The 24,537-nt window shown below is 47.6% G+C and overlaps 1 protein-coding gene across 1 annotated transcript in view; it reads right to left on the reverse strand.

The window, feature by feature from the left end:
• Nucleotides 1-16,800, reverse strand: part of CDH13 (cadherin 13) — a 1,415,213-nt gene extending 1,398,413 nt beyond the window's left edge. Inside the window, exon 1 of the mRNA XM_006860296.1 lies at nucleotides 16,461-16,800. Coding sequence (XP_006860358.1) covers nucleotides 16,461-16,505 — 45 coding nt within the window. The 5' untranslated portion in view covers nucleotides 16,506-16,800. The remainder of the gene's footprint in view (nucleotides 1-16,460) is intronic.
• Between the last annotated feature and the right edge of the window lie 7,737 nt (nucleotides 16,801-24,537).

Below are 24,537 nucleotides of genomic sequence, written 5' to 3' on the forward strand. Positions count from 1 at the left end.
TGATCCTAGGCTAACCTCACTACTGTTGCCATGCTTGAGTCCATCGATGCTGCCACTTGGCCAATCCATCTCATTGGGGGTCTTCCTCTTTTTCTCTGACCCTCCACCTTACCAAACATGATAGCCTCCTCCAGCGACTGGTCCCTCCTGACAATATGTCCAAAGTATGAGAGATGAAGTTTGGCCATCTTGACCTCTAAGGAGCATTCTGGCTGCACTTCTTCCAAAACAGATCTATTGGTTCTTTTGGCAGCCCATGGTACTTTCAATATTCTCCTCCAACACCATAACTCAAAAGCATCAATTCTTCTACGGTCTTCCTTATTCACTGTCCAGCTTTCACATGCATATGAGGTTATTGAAAATACCATGGCTTGGGTCAGGCGCACCTTAGTCCTCAAGCTGACATCTTTGCTCTTCAACACTTTAAAAAGGTCTTGTGCAGCAGATTTGCCTAATGCAATACGTCGTTTGATTTCTTGACTGCTGTTTCCATGAGTGTTGACAGTTGATCCAAGAAGAGTGACAGAGCAGAGCCCAGATATATATTTGCTATCTGGCCTTCTCCTGGTGTGGTGCTGTAGGATCAGCACTGGACTGTTAACCAAATGGTCAGCTGTACAAACCCACCAGCTGCTACTTGGAAACCCTCTACAGGGTCACTGTGAGTTGGAACTGACTCAATGGCACTTACAATAATAGCAACCCCTGCTTAGATCAGCAACTACCAGAGTTTGGGGTTCCAGCAACAAAATTCAACACAAGAACAATGAGGGATTGGACCGAGGCTGGCAACAACATCCTACATTTTCAATGATGACAAAGGTGCCCTCTACATATGTCCAACGAAATTTCACCCACAGTAGGACATTTCACCCCTAAAGCATAAAAGACCACAGCTACAAAACCAAGGCTGTTCCTTTCCAAGAGGGGGCCATGGCTAAACTCAGAATGCCATCTAGTCCATTTCAACATTTGTTTGTTTGTCTTCTCATAACACGGTCGCTATCTAAGAGCATTCTATTTATTATTTTTGTTTGCTGTCATTCTTTCCATTAGAAAGTCTACTCTATGATAGTAAGAAATCTGGCCTTTATCTTGGCTGCTTCCTGATGTTGAGCATGGTGCTGGAGACAGATTGCTCAGTAAATATTGGTTCCATGAACGACTTGATCAAAGAAACGTGTGAGTTGGGGAGCAGAAACCCAGATATGCAGAGGCCAGTGTATGGTATGGTTGGGGTGGTGAACACGTGTACACTCCACCACATGGGAGCTCTGTCAAGACACAGCCATGCCCACAGCCCCCTCCGCAGGACATATAACCACAGCAGTGCCTGACACAGGCGAACGCACAATTGCCTTATCTAAAGGTGACAGCATTCATTTCCTGCAGCTACCATAATACTCCGGGTGGCTTTAAAAAACAAAATCTTACAGTCTTATATTTCCAGAGGCTCAAAGTCCTAAATCTAAGTGTAGCAGAGCCCAGCCACCTCCCAAGGCTCTAGGGGAGGTCCTTGCTGATTTCTGGCAGCCCCAAGTCCTCCTTGGTTTGCAGCCTCAGCCCACGTCCATTCAACATGGTTTCTTTTCTTAGTCTATCTCTGCACCTCTTCTCTTTTAGATTAAGACCCACACTCATGTTAAACAAATAACACCTTCAAAGACCCCATTCCCAAATAAGGTCATATTCACAGGTACCAGGGGTAAGGACTTCAACATCTCTTTCTGAGGGACACAATTCAACCCATAAACCAAAACCAAGCCAGTGCCATGCTTTCAATGCAGACTTACTGAGAACCATATAGAACAAGCACTATGGGAGAAGCCCTGGATCACAAGGTCTGTTTGAACAGCAAAGTCAGTGGTTCAGATCCAAAGGTTGCTCCTCGGGAACCCTATACAGGATTGCTATGAGTGGGAACTGACTTGTTGTTGTTAGGTGTCATCGAGTCAGTCCTGACTCATAGCAACCCTATGCACAGCAGAACAAAACACTGGCCGATCCTGGACCAGCCTCACCACTGTTGCCACGCTTGAGTCCATCAATGCTGCCACTTGGTCCATCCATCTTGTTGGGGGTCTTTTTCTTTTTCTCTGACCCTCCACCTTAGCAAACATGATGCCCTTCTCCAGTGTCTGGTCCCTCCTGACAATATGCCCCAAGGATGAGAAATAAAGTTGGACCATCCTGGCCTCCAAGGAGCACTCTGGCTGCACTTCATCCAAAATGGATCTATTGGTTCTTTTGGTAGCCCATGGCACTTTCAATATTCTCCTCCAACACCATAACTCAAATGCATCAGTTCTTTTACTGTTTTCCTTATTCGCTGTCCAGCTTTTGCATGCTTATGAGGTTATTGAAAATGCCATGGCTTGGGTCAGGTGCACCTTAGTCCTCAAGTTGACATCTCTGCTCTTCAACACTTTAAAAAGGTCTTGTGTAGCAGATTTGCCTAATGCAATACATCATTTGATTTCTTGACTGCTGCTTCCGTGAGTGTTGATAGTTGATCCAACAAGAATGAAGTCCTTGACAACTTCAATCTTTTCTCCGTTGATAAGAATGTTGTTTATTTGTCCAGGGGTGACAATTTCTGTTTTCTTTACATTGAGATGTAATCGATACTGAAGGCTGTGCTCTTTGATCTTCATCAGTAAATGTTTTAAGTCCTCTTCACTTTCAGCAAACATCTGCATATCGCATGTTGTTAATGAGTCTTCTCCAAACAACAACATAGCACAGAGTAGAACCATCCCATAGGGTTTCCAAGGCATAGATGACCTCTTCTTCCTCTGGCAGAGTGGCTGGTGAGTTTGGATCATGTGACCTTGTAGTTAGCTGCTGAATACTCTCAGGGGTCCTATGTAATCCATTTGTTGTTGTTAAGTACCATCAAGTCCATTCCAACTCATAGTGACCCTGCATAGGGTTAACAAGGAACGGCTGGTGGGTTTGAACTACCGAACTTGCTATTAGTAGTCCAGTGCTTACCCTACAGCACCACAACATAATGGTGCTTAAATTTAACTTAATTTAAAAAAAAAAAAAAAGGGAAAAAGCACATTCTGTTAAATTAGGAGGACTCCTGGTTATGCAACAAATGCTAACCAAAAATCCAGGAGCAACTCAGCGGGAGAAAGAGGACGCAGTCTGCTATGTAGAGATTTACAGCCCCAGAAACTCTAGGGGGGCGTTCTCCACTGTCCTCTGGGGTCCCTGTGAACTGGAGTCGACTCAGTGGCCACAGGTTTGCTTTGGGTCTGGTAAATCAAAGCTGCCCTTGCATGTAGATTCAGCCCAATTGCAACTCTCTGAAGATCTGTGTCTCCATTCTGCTACCAGTTGTCCGTTCCTCCTCTGGGAATGAGTTGGGCTCTCTCTCACTGTGAGAGCCCTCCAGAAGCACTGGCTTACTATGGACTTGCTGTCCCTACAGGGGTGGAATGAATGCCATCAATGGACCACATGGGCAGAGCCCTGCCGGACCTGCTGAGGAGCCTGGGTTCAGACTGCTCTTCCTGAGGAACCAGATGGATCATTTGTCCCTGGCTAAAAACCAGGACTCAGAGCCAAAGACCACAAATGACCCTGAGCCCCGGGGCCCACTTTAGGGGCCAGCAGCTGTAAACGGGGCCACCAGAAGAAGCAGGTGTTTATCAGAAGTGCCAGGGAATACGTTGGCAAAGGGGCGGCACCTCACATTCTTCTTATTATTATTTTAGAGGGGATGGGAACGATTTTCTACAATAGTGAAATACACAAGAGAAAGGAAATGTACAGAACCAGCAAGGCCTGGGCTCCAACCCTGCTCCTTATTCTTAGTGGCTCTGCTACCCTGGGGAAAATGGTCACCCTCTCTGAATCTCATTTCATCACATAAGAAAAGCAGATCAGTATAGTTACCTCTAAGGATTTGCAGAGACACACTGGCAGCACAGAGGCTGAAGCATTTAGCTTTAACCCAAAGGTCAACGGTTCGAATCACGGGAGGAAGATGTGGCAATCTCCGGTAACGTAGTGGTTACGAATCAGGCTGTGAACCGCAAAGTCAGCAACGAAACTACCAGCCGCTCCACGGGAGAAAGACAAGGCACTCTGCTCCCGTAAAGATTTACAGCCTCAGAAACCCTGTACACGGTCGCTATGAGTCGGAACAGACTCCATGGCACATAACAACAACAACAACAAGGATTTGCAGAGACGCGCTGGCAGCACAGAAGCTGAAGCACTTGGCTTTAACCCAAAGGGTCAGCGGTTCGAATCACAGGAGGAAGATGTGGCAATCAGCTTCTATAAAGATTTAGAGTCTTGGAAAGAGACTATAGACTTGGGACAGTTCTACTCTGTCCAGCAGAAGGTCACTACCAGCAAGAACTGAATCGATGGCAACACATAAGAGTTTGTGTTAAAAATTCTTGACAATCTCTGAAACAGAAACATAGAAGCTACAGTGCATCAAAGATATTTGGAGGTATTTTAAACAATAGCAACACGTGCTCCCATCAGGTGTGTTCAAGGCACGTGCCCTGTGCCCCCATGTGCACATACAAACACGTGCACACATCACCCCACACAACCCCAGGGAAACAGTTGCTGAATGAATGCATTTAGAACTTAAGACCCAACCAGATCCAAAGACATCCTGAGGCACGAAATCCCCAGAGGACCAGTCTTTTGGGAGCTCCCAGCAGGGGAATTGGTTAAATTCTTCCCTAGGGGGGCAAACTTTATTTATTTGTTAAAAATCTGTGCATTTAAAAACCCAATGGCATGTCTCTGAGGCCCCTGGGTACCTTCCAACAATAACCTTCCTGGGAGCCCCGAGCAGAGGTTAGTGTAAGCAGCATATTTCAGTAGCAGCAGATGCTTCTCAGTTGAGGAAGTCATCAGCTCACAATTAATCCTCAGGCAAACGCTGCAGGGAGGGGTACTTACTCTCTGTCTCCATTTATTTAAGCACAGGAGGGAACACACACACACACACACACACACACACACACACACACAGCCATCAAAGCAACTCAGACTCATGGAACCCTACACAGGGTTTCCAAAGTTGTCATTCTTTACTGGAGCACAAAGCCTGACCTTTCTCCCACTGAGCTGGTGGGTTTGAACTGCCAACCTTGTGGTTAGCAGTCCAGTGCTTATCCTACCGTGACACCAGGACTCCATGGAAGAAACAGAGGAGGAGGGGAATAAAGTCACTATTCTGGTCCCTAGGAGTGCAAAGGGCTGAGCCAGGGTTCAAACTCACTTCTCTAGGGTTGACAGTCCCCCCAGCTCCCCTAAGCACCCAGACACAGGCTTTAAAGGGACCCTAGTACTTTTCCTGCTGAGGGTGGGGCTGTGCCATCTGTATGTCTGAATTCCCAGGCAGCAGCATCCGTGATGCTTGGTAATAAAATTAAAGGAAAAGAGAAGACAGAAAAGAATGAAGAAAGCAAGGCAGGAGAAGAAAACAAGGGAGCTTCAAAATTTCATGAAAAAATGGAATGCAAAGATAACAAAATTTTTCCAGGAAATTTTTGAAGCTCCCTTGTTCCATCAATACTTTCCTAAACTCTCAATACTGTCTTAACACCCATTTTGTCCTGTGGTTGTTGTTGTTGTTGTTGTTAAGTCAGTTCCGACCCATAGCGACCCTGTACAGGGTTTCCGAGGGTGTAAATCTTTACGGGAGTAGAAAGCCTCATCTTTCTCCCGCGGAGCAGCTGGTAGTTTCGAACCACTGACCTTAAGGTTCGCAGCCCAATTTCGTAACCACTACGCTACCAGAGCTCCTTGGTAAGAATGACCAAATTTGGAACTAGTTAAGGTCTTTGTGTCTTGTTAGTGGCCCTCCCTAGACTGTCTGTAGGCTCTCTGAAGGCATGGACTGTGTTCACTTTGTTTACCTCTGCGTTCTGTCAATTTCTGAACAGATTCTCAGCGAGTGAGAGAAGTCAGCAGTGAAGACAGCAAGGGCACACTCACGCACACCTGGGTTCAAACCCCAGTTCCCCACTTGCAGGTTCTGTGACGTATTAAAAAGAGGGTGGGGGTAATGACTGACTGTACACATGTCACTTTCTGAAGGTGAAGCAATTGGGTCTGAGGCTGGCATTAGGACTCAGTAAGTATCTTCAACATAAGCGGGAAGAAAAGCAAATGAGAAAGGCAGAAGAGACAAATTCAGAATCAATACTGCCACCGAAAGCTGTCTTCCATTAAGTGCAGCAACACCCAGAACGTCCAGAGACAGACAGACGTTAGATGTGTCAGCCTCTGCTTCTCACACACCAAAACACACTCAGCGTATTAGTCAAGTTCATCTAACACAGTGAAACCTGAGAGAATCAAAGCCCAGAAGCTTTCCACTAAAAGGAGCCAGAGTAAAGTGGTCAGACTGCACCTTGTCAAAGGTGGAAAATGAGGAGAACTTAAACAAACAAGGCAATCCTCTCGAATTCCTGCCCTCACAGGTTTCCTTGTGTTTTTGCAGGAACCAGTTAGATACCTGTGGAATCTGAGTTGAATGAGAACTTTAGACTTCCTTGCACTTTTACAACCTGTTTCTTTTCCATTTTATCTTTACAACTCCCCAGTCCACTTTCAGATGAGAAAACTGAGGTTGCTTTAATGAAAGAAGGTCTTGTAAGTAAAGACAGAGACAGCTAGAAACAGAACACAGGTCCAGCAGTATGCTCAAACCAGACCAAACTGCCTTAAAAGAATGCATTGCTAAATTTTCAAGGAACTTTCAGGTTGATAGATTGAAACCAGTCATGGTGGGGATATTTACACCCTGGAAACTGACAAACACTGCAAATCAGGCGGTTGGTTTTATGCAGTTGGTTGTCACCTTTGAAGAGACAGCAGTCCACCACTGCTTAGCACCTGGTTGGGGATTCTGCAGCTACTCCTATCATTGTCAGATTACCTAGCATGAAAGGTAAGCACGGGCTTACTTGTGCTCACTTACAAATCTTGTAGGGAACATTTCCACATATTTTCACCACTTTCAAGACTCAGCTTCCTAGATCTGAATGGCATCTTTCACATCTTCCAACCCCACGGCACCTTCCTACCAGAACGAAAGCCTGTTTTCCAGTTTACAACCCCTGATGGGGACAGGGGACTCAGTCAGCAAGGTAAACACACGAATGCTTGTACTTACAGTTCCATGTGCTTTTCACCACATCACTCATGTGAAATCACTCATTAGATGCACTGAAAAACATATGAAACTGCTTGCTACAGATGAGTAAGTAAGCACAAGTCAGCCTGTGCTTACCTTGTTTATTGGATAATCGCTCTAGGAGTCAATGAGACTAACCCCAGTATGCGGAAATGAAGGCTTGTTAGCATTTGCAGAGTGATTGCTGAAAGTAGTAGATTATTATTTGCTGTATGTAAGAAATATGTCTAGTGCTGCTGATTGAATGTTAAAGAAACGATTAAAGGGCTCGGTAATGTTTCTCTCAAATATCTTTTGCATGAAAAGTCTCAGAGATTGGTTAATTATAGAGGCTTCACATCAGTCACTCCAGTCAAGGGCATTCCAAACCCTACGGTGCCCATCCAGATGTGAGCAGGAACAGAGCCCAGCCTTGGTATACCTGCTCTCCACACCTCCCCTGAGGGGGATTACAGTAACCTGGTTAGCACCCCCATGTCAGACACCTGGCCTTCGTGCTCAGCTCTCTGGCAGCTGGAGAAGCCAGAACTTCAGCAAGAAACCTTCCCCTCTCTAAGGTCCTCCTAAGGACCCCTGGTAGCGTAGTGGATTATAGGCTGGGTCAGTAGTTTCCAGTCTCCTAGTCACTCGGCAGGAGAAAGATAAGCTTTCTGCTCCTGTAACAAATTACAGCCTCGGAAATTCTATACAGGGTCACTAAGTGTCGGAACCAACTCAGTGACATTCCACCACCTCCACCAATGTCATGCTAGGTATCCTGATGGCTCAGTGGCTAAGGGCTTGACCGCTAACCGAAAGGACCCACAGGAAGAAACTCCTGGCGATCTGTCCCCATAATGATGACAGCCTAGGAAAGTCTACAGGGACGCTCTGGTCTGTCCTCCACGATCACTATGAGTTGGAAGTAACTCAACAGCTCCCAGCAACAACCATGACAATAGCAACTTCATCTTAACATCTTCAGAACCAGCCATTTGTCAAAGCCCTATCCAATTCTCCACCTGACTGTCCAGTGACTGACTACGTTGGGTATGTCTGCTTCCACTGGACCCAGCTCCATCCCACTCTGCCTGTCTTATGAATGGCTGACTTGTTTCCTTCTACTAGACCCAGTTCCAACCCATTCTGCCTGTCTCACAAATGACTGCACTGAGTAAGCCTGCTGCCACTGGATCCAGCTCCATCCCACCAGCTGGACCCACTTAGATCTGACCATGTCACACTACCCCCTCCCTCCACTGCCTCCAATGGCTCCCATCGCTCAGGGACCAACATGGAAATTCTCTCTGTGGCTGACAAGGGCCCCAGGGCCTAGCATTGCCCAGACTCACACTGCCTCACTCACCTTACTCCTTCCCGTTGCTCCAGCCCCACTGGGTGGGCATGTTCCCTCCTGTACAGTGGCTTTGCCAGGCTGTGCTTCTGTCTGGAAAAAAGCTTTTCCCTGGTGTGACGCTGTGGACTTACGCGCTGGACTGCAAAGTCGTTTGAACCGCAAGGTCAGTGGTTCAAGCTCACAGCCGATCATTGAAAAACCCTATTGCTGTTGTTGTTGTTGTTGTTGTGTGCCGTGGAGTAGGTTCCGACTCATAGCAACCCTGTGCAGGGTTTCCAAGGCTGTAAATCTTTACGGAAGCAGAAAGCCTCATCTTTCTCCTGCGGAACAGCTGGTAGTTTCAAATTGCCGGCCATGAGATTACCAGCCCAATTCGTAACCACGACTCAACGGCACTTAACAACAACAACAACAACAACGCTACCAGAGCTCCTTTGGAAACCCTATACAGTGTCTCTATTGGTCAGAACTGACTCGAGGCACTTAACAACAACAACAACAACAACCATACCACTGTTGCCCCTTAGTCCTTGAGCCCTCTTTCTCATCCTCCAGATTATGCCTGGATTATCAGCTCATCAGGAGCCCCCCAGATCCTTCATCCAGAACCGATGCCTTTCTCAGAGTGACTCAGTTATTTACTGAGCACTTATTATGGGGCCAGGCACTGTTCTGAGCTCTGGGGACAGAGAAATGAACAAATCAGACAACCTCACATGTCATAATGGAGTTTATATTTTAGGGGGGAAGAAAGGCAACCAACAGGCAACGTATAGGGAACCGGAACTACGCTGCCTTCCTTCATAGCGTTTGTCTCTGTGCTCAATGATCCATTCACCTAGTTTCATAGCGCTTCACTTTAATGTACTTCACAGATAGTGTGTATATGACACACCAGAGGCTTGTGGGGATCCTATGTGAAACACGGGCGTGTCTGGGTAACATTCTGGTCATTCTCATTTTATTTCAAACTTTTTCAGCATGCTCTTGCAAGTTTCACAGACTAGAACATAGCGGAAGCAGAACTTTTCCATGCACTGGGAAACCAAACAATGTGTGTGACTTGTGACTGGCTTGATCTCAGGCAGTGGTCTCCGAGGTCTGCCTCTGTTGGCCTCCTCTGCCAGGCTGCTAAGGCCTAAGAGAACAGGAACTTGGTCTGGCTTATTCACTGCTGGGCTCTGAGCAGTGCCCAGCACAGATTAAGTCCCCTTTAGATAGCAAAAATACATGTTGAATCCATATGCTCCTAATAAATATCCCTAAAGCCAGTTGCTTGATTGTTTGCCACCTAGGAGGTACAATCTCTAGTGATGGTCTGACCCCTGCCCCACATCTGCTTGAGAAGACCCCCTGTAGCCCCTCTGGCTGTAACTGTGAGCTCTACCAGGGTTAACATACTCTTCTCTGCAAAACTCTAGAAAGTAACAATTTTCAGTTTCCTCTGTAGCATTAAAGCAGCCGCAGATGATCACATACACAAATGGGTGCGAGCGTGTTCCAATAAAGCTCTTTATAAAAACAGATTGCGAGCAGGCATTGGCATTGGCCCATGGACCCTAATTGGCAACCTCTCAGTGAGATGACCCCGTATGTCCTTTGGGGCATGGTGATTGAGAGGGGGTTTGTCCAAACTGAGTCAGCAATCTTTTCTGCCAGTGGGGCCAAACAACTTTCTGTGTGCCCTTCATCAATAGACAGGCAGATCAACACAGAAACTCAAGCTAGAGGCATTTGAAGTTACCACCCTCTGCAGCTGACAGGTCACAACCAGAGGAGAAGTGAGGAGAGAGATGGAGGTGCACACATTCCTTAAGACAGGGTTAGAGGCTGCCCCATCCCTTCCCAGGGTCCCGACATCTCTGAGGCTGAGCTCACTTCCGGGGCCGCCCAGGGACCAGCAGGCCTGTTGTCAGTGGAGCAGCTGCTGCCTCCATCCCAGTGGTCCCGACATCAGCCTGAGAGACACTGGAGCTTTTGTGCCTGAGGAACAGAGCAGGGATGCTCTCTGGTGTCTTGGAAATGAGACATGGCATGTCAAAACGTGCTTTTCTGCTAATGTTAATTTTCAGGAATTGGACTTGTATTGGCAAGTGACAGCGAGAAAACCATCTTGTTGTTGTTGGTATGTGTGTGTCATTAGATTTCTTTCAATCTCTGGGATTGTAGCTGTACCAAACAGAGGCTTACCTATTGGTGTGGGACGAGGTGGACAGATTAGCCCAGTACTTTCAGACGCGTTCACACTGCACAGAACGATGGCGGACGCTAAACGTCATTACCAACAGCTCCACAAGCAACCCTCAAGTTTGGCAGTACTGTGGGTGACAAGGTCCTGTGTACCGAGGCACTCCAGGTAACAATGCCTGATGTAACACTGCGCTGACATCACGATGCTCTAAGGGTTAGCTCAGCGCTCTTGGAGTCCCCTCAGTAAGACTAAGACTACTTGTTGCTGTTGTTAAGTGCCGTCGAGTCGGTTCTAACCCATAGCGACCCTGTACAGAGTTTCCGAGGGTGTAAATCTTTACGGGAGTAGAAAGCCTCATCTTTCTCCCGTTAGGTGAGTGGAAAGTGCCTGGTGTCCCCATACTATGGTGGAGGGACACTCTTGGAATGTAAGCACTCGACTGTAACCAGCCTCCCTGCCTCCCCACCCCCCAGGTTAGCTATGCTCTTGGTATTCAACTAGGGGCCTGTTGTGGCATTGTAGAAAAAGTACTAGACTGCTAACCACAAGTCAGCAGTTCAAACCCAGCAAATCTGCTCCTCAGAAACCCTATACATGGTCCCTATGAGTCAGAACCAACTCAACAGCACTTAACAACAACAATGGACCTCCCAACCAACATTTAGGGTGATTGAATGTTGGCTGTATGTGCTCCCCAGGGAGCAATGGTCAAACTGTTACAGCCCAAAACAACACTGATAGGACTAACATTCAGGGCAAGGAGTGGAGTCTGCAGTCCCTTGTGAATAATCATGAGATCCAAAAGGAACCATCCCCTTCTTTTATAAGTAGCCCATCCCTGAGATCGTCACTGCTTCAATTCCATCAAAGCCTCGCAGAATGTGAAAAGACCTTCCAAACCCCAGTGGCTACCGAAAGATGCAGGGAAGATCAACGAGTGCCATGGGCTGGGTGAGTAGTAGGGAGTGGTGGGGATTGAGGCAAACTATCTACAGGAGGCCCTGACAGGTCAGCTGCAGCCATCAGCCCATGTGTCTCCTGTGGAAACGAGGGTTCAGAGTTTCTGGATCTGCTGACTGAGACTTGTGAGAATCTGCTTTTATGTATATATGTAATTTCTCACTTTTCAAATAACATCCATGAGGAAATTTTGGCATGCGGCTGCTATGCTGCAACCTTCGTCCAGAAACCAGAATTTCAGAGTGGGGATACATGGACTTTATTACCAGCAAGCAGATGACTACAGTCCAATCAGCAAAGCCAAGGGTCCCCATTCACCTCCAAGGGCCCTAACTTGTCCACATTTTTTTAATGCCCTTCGTTTGGCTCTCTGGCTCCATTTCAGAGCAGAGGAAGAAACTGCTTTCCATTCTAAGCCCAGAATCACGCCAGTGGTGCCTGGTGAAGGGACAGGGGACGCTGCACTGTGGCTAGCCATTGTCTCTGCAGATCACTCAGACCTGGAGCAGTGAAGGAGACAGGCCACAGGAAATAGTATTGGCAGCAGCCTTCAAGACAACCTGATTCTCTGAGGCATGTGGCCACCTTGTCGACCGCGACAATCGAAACAATGCCCAAGCCACCAGCCACTTGATTTGATTCTGCCCATCTGATTATTGTAATTGGATGACACACTGAGATTCCCTGTCCTTTTTGACTGTGTCAGAGGCTGGGTGTCGTGTCTTGTGATTCACTTTTCTGAGAGGTTCCCTAGTGAGCAAGATGGTCTCCTGTGTGACTGGAAAGAATGAAGCCAGGTCCAGCTGAAGTCCAATGCCAGGAAATCTCAGAACTTCCTTACTTTCCATAATGCATTGTCTCCAAAGGCCTTTGCTATAGCCCTGCCCTCCAACTCCGAGAAGGAATTTAGTAGATGAAGCAAACAGAAGAGAATCAACAACAACAGGGGCAAAAAATAAAGACAGATGCTCCGTGCAAACGCAGTGGGTCCACTGGCTCTGGGGGCTTGTAGCAGATCGCTTGGAATATAAAGCACAGTTTGGTTTTGACTGAGTTGCTATATTGAAGTTCTTTAAAATATGAGCTGTGGAGTCAATGTTTTGTAATGCTGTGAATGGAGCCCTCTTCTGGAGAAATTTTTCAACAGGTATTAAAAACAAGATCAAAAGACATACACACAGAGAGAAATACTGTTGGTAATTTAGAGAATGTGACCTTCACTCATGTGTTAATGTAATTCATCATTTGCCTTTTTCCTTGCCTCCAACTAAACAGAAACTAACTAACGGGACTCTCCAAGCAACTGTTTTGGAAAAGGAAGAAGAAAGGGTATTGTTAAGAACCTGGCTGTACTTTGACCTAAACTGTAAACTTCAGACTGAGTTGCAATTTATACCTCCAGAGTGTGAAGTCTCCAAGTGCATGATATCAAAAGGCTGACCCTTTCAGATAATGCCGTTATTGGATACATTGGTTTTCACTGTAATACAGAAGATATTTCTGGAAGGAAATAGATTTTACTTAACGGAAAACCCAAGAGCTAAAGATAGAAAAGGGGAGAAGGGAGGGAGGCAGACAAAGAGAGAGATCAGTTAAAATGACTGGTGGGGCTTTTTAATACATACAGTGGGATTACAGAAATTCCAAATCACATATTCAGCCCTGCCGTTGATTAAATCTCTTTGGACACTTGCTACAAAAATGTGTAGACACTTGAACTCTACCACTTTCTTCTCCGTTCACCACCTACATTCCTGTATACCTAGTGTTTTTGAAATCTTCCAGGCTGTGGTATGTTGAGTTCATCTGGGAATGGCGGGGTGGGGGTGCTCTCTGAAACTCTCCGAGTCTTCACCCCTCATCTTTAAAAAGGTTCTTCAAAAAACACACAGTCCTCTTAAAACAGGCTCAAAGGAGCTGCTTGGGGCACCAGAGGACACTAAATCCCATTTAAAATCTGAAAAGCAAGATCCTGGCTGCCACAGTAAACACCACACTCTCCAAATCACAAGTCACAGAATCTTATGGGAGACTTAGTCACTCCCTAGGGACTGTTCCCCAAACCTGGAGCCACTCCCTGCCACCCTAATTCTTAAGAGATTACTCACTCATTGTTACAACTTTTGGTTAGTCATAAATGCTGCTTCCCAAATACGGTATTGGGAGGCTCCTAGTCACAGTGGAACTTTTTGCTCACACAGGACTTGTCGTGTTTAATGTTTATTACTCATTGTTGGCAGATTCCAGGGGCCACGTTTGGCTTGACCTTTCCCAAAACACTCCAGGGAAGTAGACAGGGGACTGTTCCTCAACTTTGCAGGCTTCCGGCCAACATTGAGTGAAATGGAATTCTTCTTTTCCCCTCCCAAAATGCCTAAAACAGCAATCACATAGCCAGTTAGCTTACAGAGATTGTCTGGCCCAGTGTGGCTCGGCCCGGCCTGGCCCAAGGTATGACAGCTTCAGTGGAAAAGCCCCACAAACCTGCCTGAACGCCACCCAAGCTTCTGACTGATTTGCTACCTGACACTGTTTTTCTTGTCTTCTCTGATCTCCCTACCTCGAGAAAGTTTTGTATTTGTTTGTGGACTCCAGGCTCCAAGCTGCCTTCCCTACTCACTTCTCTCAGACCTACATGCAGTTCTGCACCTGAGCCTCTTGGCTGCTAACTGAAATTCACACAAATGAGCATCACTGGCTACCCTAACATGGGTGCCTACCACTCTTAAGAGATATAAGCCACCCAGGGCTGGCACGGCATGTGTATGGAAAACTCTGCTGGCCCATTTTAAAGAAAATGGTGGGTAAGCTGAGAACCGGGTGAACATACCAGTTGCTTTGCAAAAGGCACCACGTACAAAGCCCCTAGAGTGGGCATCTCTTTGGAGGCTCTTATGGGGTGGAGGGTTCTCCTTTAGGGAAAGCATGTCTTTGGGCAAGTCTGGGGACTAGAATTAAGGTACATACCTGCTAAGAGAGGAGAGGGCTTTACAGTCCCAGGTGTGGTGAAGTTAAGTTCAGTCAAACAGTGTGCCAGGCGTGATGGCGAACGCTTTATGAAAGCAACCAACTAATTCAGACAAGTATAGGGAGGTGACACATCTGTCCTCAGGGGAGAGGCTGGGAGCTCTGAGACACAGAACAACTCACCCAGAGCCACAAACACACATGTGGTGGATGGGTTGAAGCCTGCTTGAACCCCCTGCTACATGGAGCTGAGCAGACATGCCTAAAGCTCCAGATTTCTGCAGACTCCTGGCAGTCTAGAAAGGTGTCCCCTGGCAGCAGTAGGTTCTGTGGTGGGATTTGAGGCTACAGAAACCCCAAGAGAGTCAGCATCAAGCCCCTGGAGAAAAAGATGTTAGAGATGCCAAGTCCTGAAGGGGCCTTAGTGTGCAGAGAAGAGGGTCCTTAGAATAGAGCTGACTTTTAAGTCATTTTCATGGTCATTGGGTTTCTAGGACACCAGCATGTTTGCAAAGTCCAACATAACCTTGATCTAGCACCGGTCACCCTTAGAAGCACCCCCACTCCATCCCAGCCAATGTCTTCTTCTCCACCACCTTTCACCCACGAGCTCAGAGCTCACACACGTGTCTCCAACCCTGCCAGAACTCCACACCCATTCCTAGTAGCACCCTGGGGCGCTGGCTGTCTTCTGTTTTTTCTGCCCTGCCCTGCTCCTCCCAGCCCACTTGTAGGCTTCCAAGGCTGCCTCAAGGGACTGGGTGCAGGCGCTCTGGAGAACCACAGGCGCAGGGCTGGATACCAGAATCCCAACCTGCCCTGGAAGCATGGCTTCCTGCCCCCAGGCAAACTTCCTGCTCTCCCAGATGCACAGGCGGTGGGTGAAGCCCCTTGTTGGCACCATCCCCTCTCTAGTTGGTGCAGCAGTACCTCTGATTCCCAGGGTCCTGCCCACCACAGTACTCAAAGGGTTAACAGGCAGCTGCAACCCGGTGAGGAAGACTTGAAGTTTTCTCGGTGCTCCCAGCCCAGCCAGGGAGGCAGCAGAGGCAGAAGCCCAGGCCTTGCCGGAGCTCCAGGTGGCTGGACAATGAGGACGCGGGGGGCCCCGGCTCTAGCCCTTCTGGGTCCAGGGTCGGGGAGGAAAGGACCCCGAAGAGGGCGCAGGGGGTGCTGGCGGCTGTGAGAGATAGCCATAGCCGGGCTGTGGTGCTCCGTGAACCGGATCCGCCTTGGTGCACTCCGTGAAGCTGGGCGCGGGCCCGGCGCCCTGAGAAGTCGGCGGGGCCAGGCCGGCCTCTCCGCCCCGGCACCCGCAATCCGGACTGGAGCCGCGCTGCCTCCGCTTATCATGGGTCTGGGAAAGCAAGACTCCACTGAGTCGCCTCCAACTCAGTCTTTCTCCAAGGCAGGGGCCTCTGGAGAAGAGGAATCAAAGTTACCCCACTTGATGTGGGCGAGAATGTCGCCACTGCTTGTAGAAAGAGGCTTGGGGTGCGTTCCCCTCCTCCCCAGAATACACACACACACAGAGAGACACTCACACACTCTCTCTCTCTCACACACACACACACACACACTCACACAGACGCGCACGCTAGGAGGCCAGCCAGGGTTGGGAAACCAGGATCATTGCGGATCGCCTGAGCTGGCAGTGACCTCCCTTCTGAGCCCCAGGCTGCCTTAGCCGCCGCCCGCCTGATATCCGAGTCCCCAGAAAGCCCCCTGGACCCAGCCTGCACTAGGCGATCTTAATGCAGAAAACAGGGCACGGGTGCCCACAAGCAATGCAGCCGGTGCCAGGCACCGCTCTCCCCTACCTGGGACAGGAGAAGGCACAGGATGAGCAGAGTTCTCGGCTGCATTTTGCCCGACTAGAAGCGCCTAGCGGCGTTTTCATTCACGCACGCGGCTGCACTGAGCATATTTTCCGTGGGAGCCAGGCTTTGAGGAGAGGCTCTGCCGCGCCAGCCAGCCAACTTCCCAAATAGATCAGCGGCAGCATCACGAAAGCATTGGGTAGAGGCTGATGACCAGGACCAATGGCTTTACAAGACAGATTCCTTCATAAAGCTCCCTCACTTTGCAAGCAGAGATGGGGCTAGCACCTCACACCAAGCAAACCCCTTGGAGGAGGAAGCCCATTCGCCTTTTTGGACTACAGGGGCTCAGCTCCACAAATCACCCCTGGGCTATGCAAACCAATTCCACTTTTCCAAGGATGGAATTGCACCAGGGGCTGGCTACCACTTGCAGCCTAGAGCGAAAGATTCTCTTTATTAAAATGTTAATAAGATCCACTTTATTTCCAATAAATCAAATCAAATGACCCTAGCAGTTCCAGCCCTTTCAACGCCTGGAAGAGCCTGATTGTGGATTTTTTTCTTTTCTTTTCTTTTCTTTTTTCTCTCTCTCTCTGTCTCTTTATTTTCTTTTTCTTTAACCACTGTTGTTCAAGTCGAGATGGTATTTCGTATTACTCTGTATCTTAAAAATCACAAGCAAAACCGATGAATCAGAGTCTACAGAACAAATCCAACAAGGGGCAACAGATATTAATAACAGCTCAGGTGACAGTCTAACTGGCTGTCCACTCTGCAAACATGCATTTGGCACTGGACCTGGGCGGTGATTCCAGGAAAGTTTCTGTAGCTCTCTATAGGAATCTGACCTTTCAGAAGCTCCTGGCTATCCCTGGGACTCACAACAGTAGGGTTCACTGCTCTGGGATTTTACAACTGGTGAGTGAGTTTTGAGAGTGAGAGTCAGAGGATATGTAGGTCTGCCTTCCCATGGTAGTAATTAGAAGGTACAGCGCCCCATGGTCTCTTCTCACAAGGATTTAAGGTGTTTGACAATAAATTCCAGTTGTGTAATGAATTTATACAGCCAAAATAGGAGATCTAGAGTAAGAAGACAATTTCAGAAAATATAATCTCTAAGAATACATTAGTTTTGATTTGGATCTGAGCTTCCTGGTGGCCACAGCAATAAGAGAAACATGGAAGTTAGTTATTGCTATAGAAACACACAAACAAATGTCTATATCATAATTCCTCAAGCGCTAACTACTGAGAAAAAGAGGCATCTGATATTCAGGACAGTCCTGGTATGGACTGCTAACCTGAATGTTGGTGGTTCAAACCCACCAGCCACTCCTTGGAAATTCTATATAGGGTTGCTATGAATCGGTACCAACTCAACGGCACTTAACAACACCACAAAATATGCAGGACAAGGAGGCATGCATATATCTAGCGGACAGGGTTGCAGTTTGTGCCATGTGAATGTGAGTCCTTAAACCCAAATCCATTGACCATCAAGTCTATTCCAACTCATAGCAACCCTATGTTGTTGTTGTTAAGGGCTGTCGAGTCGTTCCAACCCATAGCGACCCTGTATAGGGTTTCCAAGGAGCAGCTGGTGAGCTTGAACCACCGACCTTGCAGTTCGAATCGACTTTGCAGTCTGACACATTAGCCCACAGCACCACACCAGAACTCCCACAATCCTATGGTGGTGGTGATGATGTGCGATGGAGTCGGTTCTGACTGATAGCAACCCTGTACAGGGTTTCCAAGGCTGTACATCTTTACAGGAGCACAAAGCCTCATCTTTCTCCCATGGAACAGCTGGTAGTTTCGAACTGATGACCTTGAGGTTCACAGCCCTATGTTGTTGTTGTTAAGTGCCATCGAGTCAAGTCCGACCCAAAGCGACCCTGTATAGGGTTTCCAAGGAGCAGCTGATGAGCTTGAACCACTGACTGTGCAGTTCAAATGACTTTGTAATCTGACGCATTAGCCCACAACCCTATAGGACCTAGTAAACTACCCCCAGAGGATTTCCAAGGCTGTAAATGAAGCAGACTGCTGTATCGGTCACCCACAAGGAGGCTAGTGGACTTGAACCGCTGATCTTTCAGTTGGCAGTCAGATGCTTACCCACTGCACCACCAGAGTTATATGGATAGATAGCTGACTTAATCTAGAGGTAGCAGGGGGTGGGGAGGTGCAAAGAGTGTAAAAGCACGCTGTCTAGTTCAAACTCAGTTCTATCCCTTTCATGTAAGCTATGCAAACCCTCTGTCCTTGGCTTGTCTATGGGGGAAATGGAAATGCAAGTGGTATTGAACTCACACAGTGTAGCTGGAATTATGTGAGAGAATGACTACTTAGTACATGTGAACACATACATGATTTTAAATCCACAGGGTCCCCAGCAGGTCCCCAAGGGTACCGATGAGGCTGCAAAGGCATCTTGTCTACCAGGGGCCAGATGAACTGGACCTATGGTTTGAGCAGACACAACAGGGACAGAGAGCAGGGGACGACTGCTTGCAGAAAGGTGATGTCCCCACCAGGTTTCTAGCGGAAGCAGCTCAGAGAGGAAGTGTCCCTAAGAGTAGGGGGTGTCCATGGCTACAATCTAGGGTTATGCAGTACGTGGATTTTCTACTTCTGCGGTCCTTTCTGTGGTTCCCCGGTACAATTATCACTAATGCTTGTCACTGAAAATCCCGAGTTTTCTCTGTGGCGTTATCGGATGAGTATTTGACTAATAACCATGAGGTCAGCAGTTCAAACCCACCAGCTACTCCATAGGAGAAAGATGAGTCTGTCTAGTCCTGTAAAGATTTAGCGTCGGAGCCCCTATACAGGGCCACTCACTATGAGTCGGAAGCAACTCAGTAGCAGTGATTTTGAGATTGAGGCACCAGAAAGGGTTGCACTTGCTGATTCCCTTGTGGTCAGAGTGGGGCCATATGACTTGTAAAAACAAAGTGACATTTATCATGAGAGCCTACAGTATTTAAGGACCAAGGTGAGACAAGCTGGCACCTCCAGAAGTGGATGCTAAGATAGAAATGTGACAGGTGGCTTTTTGGGGAGTATTCTCAGGCGAGAGATGAGACTAGCCGAGGTAGATGTTGAAGAGCCTCACAAATACATTACAGACCTCTGCTCACCTTAGGGGGTGTTCCTTCAAGGTGATCTTTATAGCAATGGGATGCTCAAAAGGGTACCAACACTTAAATGGATCATCTTTGATGGGCAGCTTGTGTCCCCTTCAGAGGAGAGCCTGGTAGAGTGGGGGACCTGGGCCTCTGTGCTCCCAATGGACCATTTGTAGAATATGAGCTGTCCCCAAGGAAGATGAGTGAGACCAAGGACAATTCTTGGTTCTCACTTCATATTTATCATTGACACATAAAACTAGGGCATTGGACCCCCATAACAAGCTGACAGAAATCTGTGCTTCTCAACCCACACATTCCCTGTGAGTTTGGTGCTACAAGAGATGATGGATATAGGTTTGTCTGGCCAAAATTCTACTGAATGTCTGCAGACAAGTTCTGGGTTGTTCTACTACAAGAAGAATGGCCCAAGCCCACCTCACCTGACCCCAAGTGCAATAGCCCAAAGGACCAGTATCCATCCCTTCTTTACTTGGATATTAGGAGCTGCAATGGATTCAACTTCAAGGGTCTTCCTGGGCCTGAGACTGACCTCTGCAAACCCAAGGAGGCCTCAAATTCTGCCACAGAACCTTGCAAAGTGAAAAGATTTGTCTGACAGATGACAGCTGGATGGGAATCTCCAGAGTCCACTTGTATTTGGAAAGTTGCTTTTCCTCTCCATGCCTTAACTGTTTCATCCAGGAAATGGGTTGATAGTACTCCAAGGCCTATTGTATGCACTTCTCTCCTTGCCATTCCCCACTTCTCCTCAGAGAATGTGCATGCTGCCAAAGGACATGATGCTGGGCTTCTGTCCACAATGGGGGTGGGAGTAGGGTGGGGGGGGGCACAGTTTCACTCTAGTGATAAAAGACCTCTCAGAAAGAATCCCATCTTTGTTTGTTTGTCCTTCAGCTCCCTGATGGGGGGTCCTCTTGGCAGAGGGTAACACATAAATATGGACAATGAGAAGCACTCTCCATCTCCACCCATGCAGCCCCCTCCTAGGCCTGGCCATGGGTAGCTGTGGGCTCCCCAGAAGCTGTGTCTGTGAGGAGACACCATCCACGTCAGCGTTCACATCGGCCTGACTTGGGATCTGCTCAGCAGCTGCCTCATGAGGGTGCTAGGGGTGGAGAAAGGTTCCTCTCTGTGGCTGATGTGGATGAATGGATGAAGCTATATCAGAGCATGTAGGTAGGGCTGTGCTCCTGTGTGTGTGTGTGTGCGTGTGCGTGTGTGTGTGTGTGTGTGTGTGTGTGTGTGTATTAGTACATGGTGCACATGTGCGTGGGTGAGTATGTATGGGGGTGGGGAGAGGGACAGTTGGTGGATAGTCCAGTAAAGATAATTCATTCAAATCTCAGTACTCTTTGAGCATGCTACGGTGGAAAGGTGTTCTTATAAAAAGGTGATAAAACAAACAGCAGCCCTTATGAAATGCAACAGCTGTCAGACAGGCCAGGACCCTCAATACGGGGGTCCCTGGACAGCACGGAACATTGCCACATACCGCTATTCTGACAACGTACCCATCTCAATGGGACTCTCTAGATTATGACACTATTCATTCTCACACGTCTGTCCCTGACCCTGACAACCTATGAGCCATGTGCCATACTAAATTTCTTTATAGCCCATATTGGTACCTGGTCAAATACTATATATGATCACGCCCATAACCATCTCATTTCTTCACCCCAATGTGCTTCCACATGCTTAGCCCCTTGACTGTGGTTTGATCATGGGATTTCCTTAGACCAATGGAATGTGGCAGGCGGGCTGGCATGTTGTTTATCATACCAGCCTCCCAAAAGCCCGCTATCTTTCAGCTGACTGTTGCTTGGGGCCCTACCAATGTGGGGTACCCTTGTTGACCTGAGACTCTTGATCAAAGTCAGCAGAGCCCCACACAGACCAAGTGACCCACAGATGAGTGAGCTAAAAATAAATCCACGCTCTCATTTTGGGGTGGCTTGTTCTGTGGTAATAGCTGGCTGCTCGCTGTATTTGCAGTTGGTTGTGTGTTTCTCCCTCTGAAATATAAGCCCACGTCTGCCTTTGGATGCTGAACCCTCATCTTCTTAAACAGTGTCTGGGATGGAGTAGATGTTTCAATGCTTTGCAGAGTGTGGGTTAATGAAAGGGCTCTGCATAAACTGTGTATACCGGCTAGCAAGTCTTCCCACAGGGATTGTCCCACTAGAAATACTTGTGATGGTGATCAGGGCGACCACTCCATCCTCCCACCCTGAGAGCGGCTCCTGCCATTCAGCTCCCTCTCACAATGTCTAAGCCAGAACAGGGTGGAATCAACACCATTCTACCCAGACTGGTGATTGGAGCTCTGTAGCAGAGGACATCTGGGGGTCTGATGTTTTCCTGAATCTGGTAGGTAGGAAGAGCTCACACTTCTAAGAATAAGATGGAAAATACTCTTTGGCATTTGAGGGCTGAACAAATGTGCTGTCCTCTGTGAATATGTTTGACACAATCACAACATCCACCCAAGCACAGCGAAGAATCCTTAGAGTCTTTTTTCAGTACCTCACTGAAATTGGCCAAACTGTCTTTCTGACTTCAGCAAAATTTCCTTAGCAGCAAAATTCTGCAGTCAAACGCTCATTTTATCTTGTGAACCAGAAGCAGTTAAAACCCCCCTCTAGGTGTCTCCCTTACCCAAAATTAGTGGCCGGGGTTATTTCTATACACAGAAACAGTGAAGCCGTAGGTATTCAAAGATAAAACCCCAGACCAGCTGCACGACCAGGGAGTTTGGTAGAAATGCAATTACTCAGGTCCCACCCCAGACCTGCTGTTTCAGAAACTGTGAGTGGGGTCCAGCAATCGGTGTTTTATAAACTTTCTAATGCATGGTTTGAAAACCAGGGTTCTAGAGATTTCTTTACTATACACTTATATGTTCATTCATTCATTCACTCACTCGTTCGTTCGTTCATTCATTCATTCATTCATTCACTCATTCATCTATTCAGGAGACATTCATTAAATGGCACTGAGCTACGAATGAGGAGGAGACGTAATTCATGGACTATGTGCTTAAGAAAATATGCGTCAGACAAAGACTAGATTCTAAGACAGTCTGGAATAGGCCATCTGGTACCAGTACAGCAGGCAAGGCAGAACTGGGGGCCTCTCAATTTCAGGAGAGGTTAGGGGACCACTGTGGAGGGTCTCTATAGTGTATCCAAAACCATCCTGTGACCAGAAGTTTTACTTGTTTTATCTGTGGAATTACAAGCCTCAAAAACCAATTCCAAAAAAAAAAACCCACCAATTCCAATATGATGAAGTTGATTCTAACTCATAGTGGCCTCAAACAGCCCTATAGGGGAGAGTAGAACCAACCCAGAGAGTTTCCAAGACCGTCATTTTTAAGAAGTAGACTCCTCCTTTTTCTCTCACAAAGCAATCGGTGGTTTCAAACCACCAAACTTTGGGGTTGTATGTAGACAGGTGCTTTAACTGCTGCATCATCACCGCTTTTTATCTGTGGCTACTAAAAAACTCACTGCCATCCAGTTGAATCTAATTCGTAGTGACCCTATATAGGGTTACCGAACCTACAAAACTTGGCAGGAGCAGGAAACCTCATCTCTCTCCTGCAGAGATTTTTAATTGGTGGGTTTGAACAGCCAGCCTTGCCTGTGCTTATCCTACAATGCCATACTGCTTATCTATGTTGTTGTTGTTAAGCGCTATCGAGTTGGTTCTAACTCCTGGTGAACCTATAAAAGGTTTCTGAGCATTGACTGGTGGTTTTGAATCACTGACCATGTAGTCAACAATCCAGGGTTTAGGGTTAATCCTGTAATGCCACCCCATGTTCCTTATCTATGTTGTTGTTAAGTTCAGAGGGGTGCCTGGTGGGTTTGACTGGCTGACCACGTGGTTAGCAGTCCTGTGCTCACCATACAGCACCACTCCATGGTTCTTCTCTATTGTTGTTGTTGTTGTTAAGTGCCACCAAGTCAGCTCCAACTCACAGCAGTCTAGTACTGACCGTACACCACAACACCAGGACTCCAGACTTGTTGTTGTTTAGTGCCGTCGAGTCGGTTCTGACTCATAGCGACCATGTAAACGGTTTCTGAGGAGTGACTGGTAAGTTTGAACTGCTGAATTTGCAGTTCAGATCAACCTTATGGTTGAGTACTTATCCTACAGTACAACACCAGGACTCCAGACTTCTTGTTGTTAAGTGCCATCAAGTTGGTTCCGACCCATAGCAACCCTGTATAGGGTTTCCAAGGAGCAGCTGGTGAGCTTGAACCGCCAACCTTGCAGTTCAAATAACTTTGCAGTCTGGCGCATCAGCCCATAGAGCCACACCAGGACTCCTGACTGTTGTTGTTAAGTGCCGTCGAGCTCGTTCCGACCCATAGCGACACTGTACAGGGTTTCCGAGGCTGTAAATCTTTACAGGAGCAGAAAACCTCACCTTTCTCCCATGGAGTGGCTGGTAGTTTCGAACTGCTGACCTTAAGATTCGTAGCCCGATTCATAACCACTACGCTACCAGAGCTCCTTAGGACTCCTGACTAGGGCAGCCTTAAATATCAGCCTCAAAAAGCTGAACTTATCCAACTGGCAATGGTGCACCATTCAAATGCTCTCAACAAAGAAGTTTCACTATCTCATTTACACTTTAGGAAGCTCCCCTGGCTGCACTGGGGGTGACTTGAACCCAGGAGCAGAAGAGAAAAACAGACGGACTCCTCGGAAGATGGCTGGGTACACAACAGAGACAGTAGCCAGGACAAAGACTCGTCCTCAGATTGCTGATTCTCTGCCACCTGACACAGTGTCCGCCATGTGGCAAAAACAGATGGAGTAAGAGACGAAGGGAAACATACTAATCAAATTAAGTTGGACCAGCTTGGCACTCGGCTACCCACCCCTCCCTGGAGCCAGTC

The sequence above is a fragment of the Chrysochloris asiatica genome, unplaced genomic scaffold, assembly GCF_000296735.1.
Source record: "Chrysochloris asiatica unplaced genomic scaffold, ChrAsi1.0 scaffold00037, whole genome shotgun sequence".
NCBI classification, from domain to species: Eukaryota; Metazoa; Chordata; class Mammalia; order Afrosoricida; family Chrysochloridae; genus Chrysochloris; species Chrysochloris asiatica.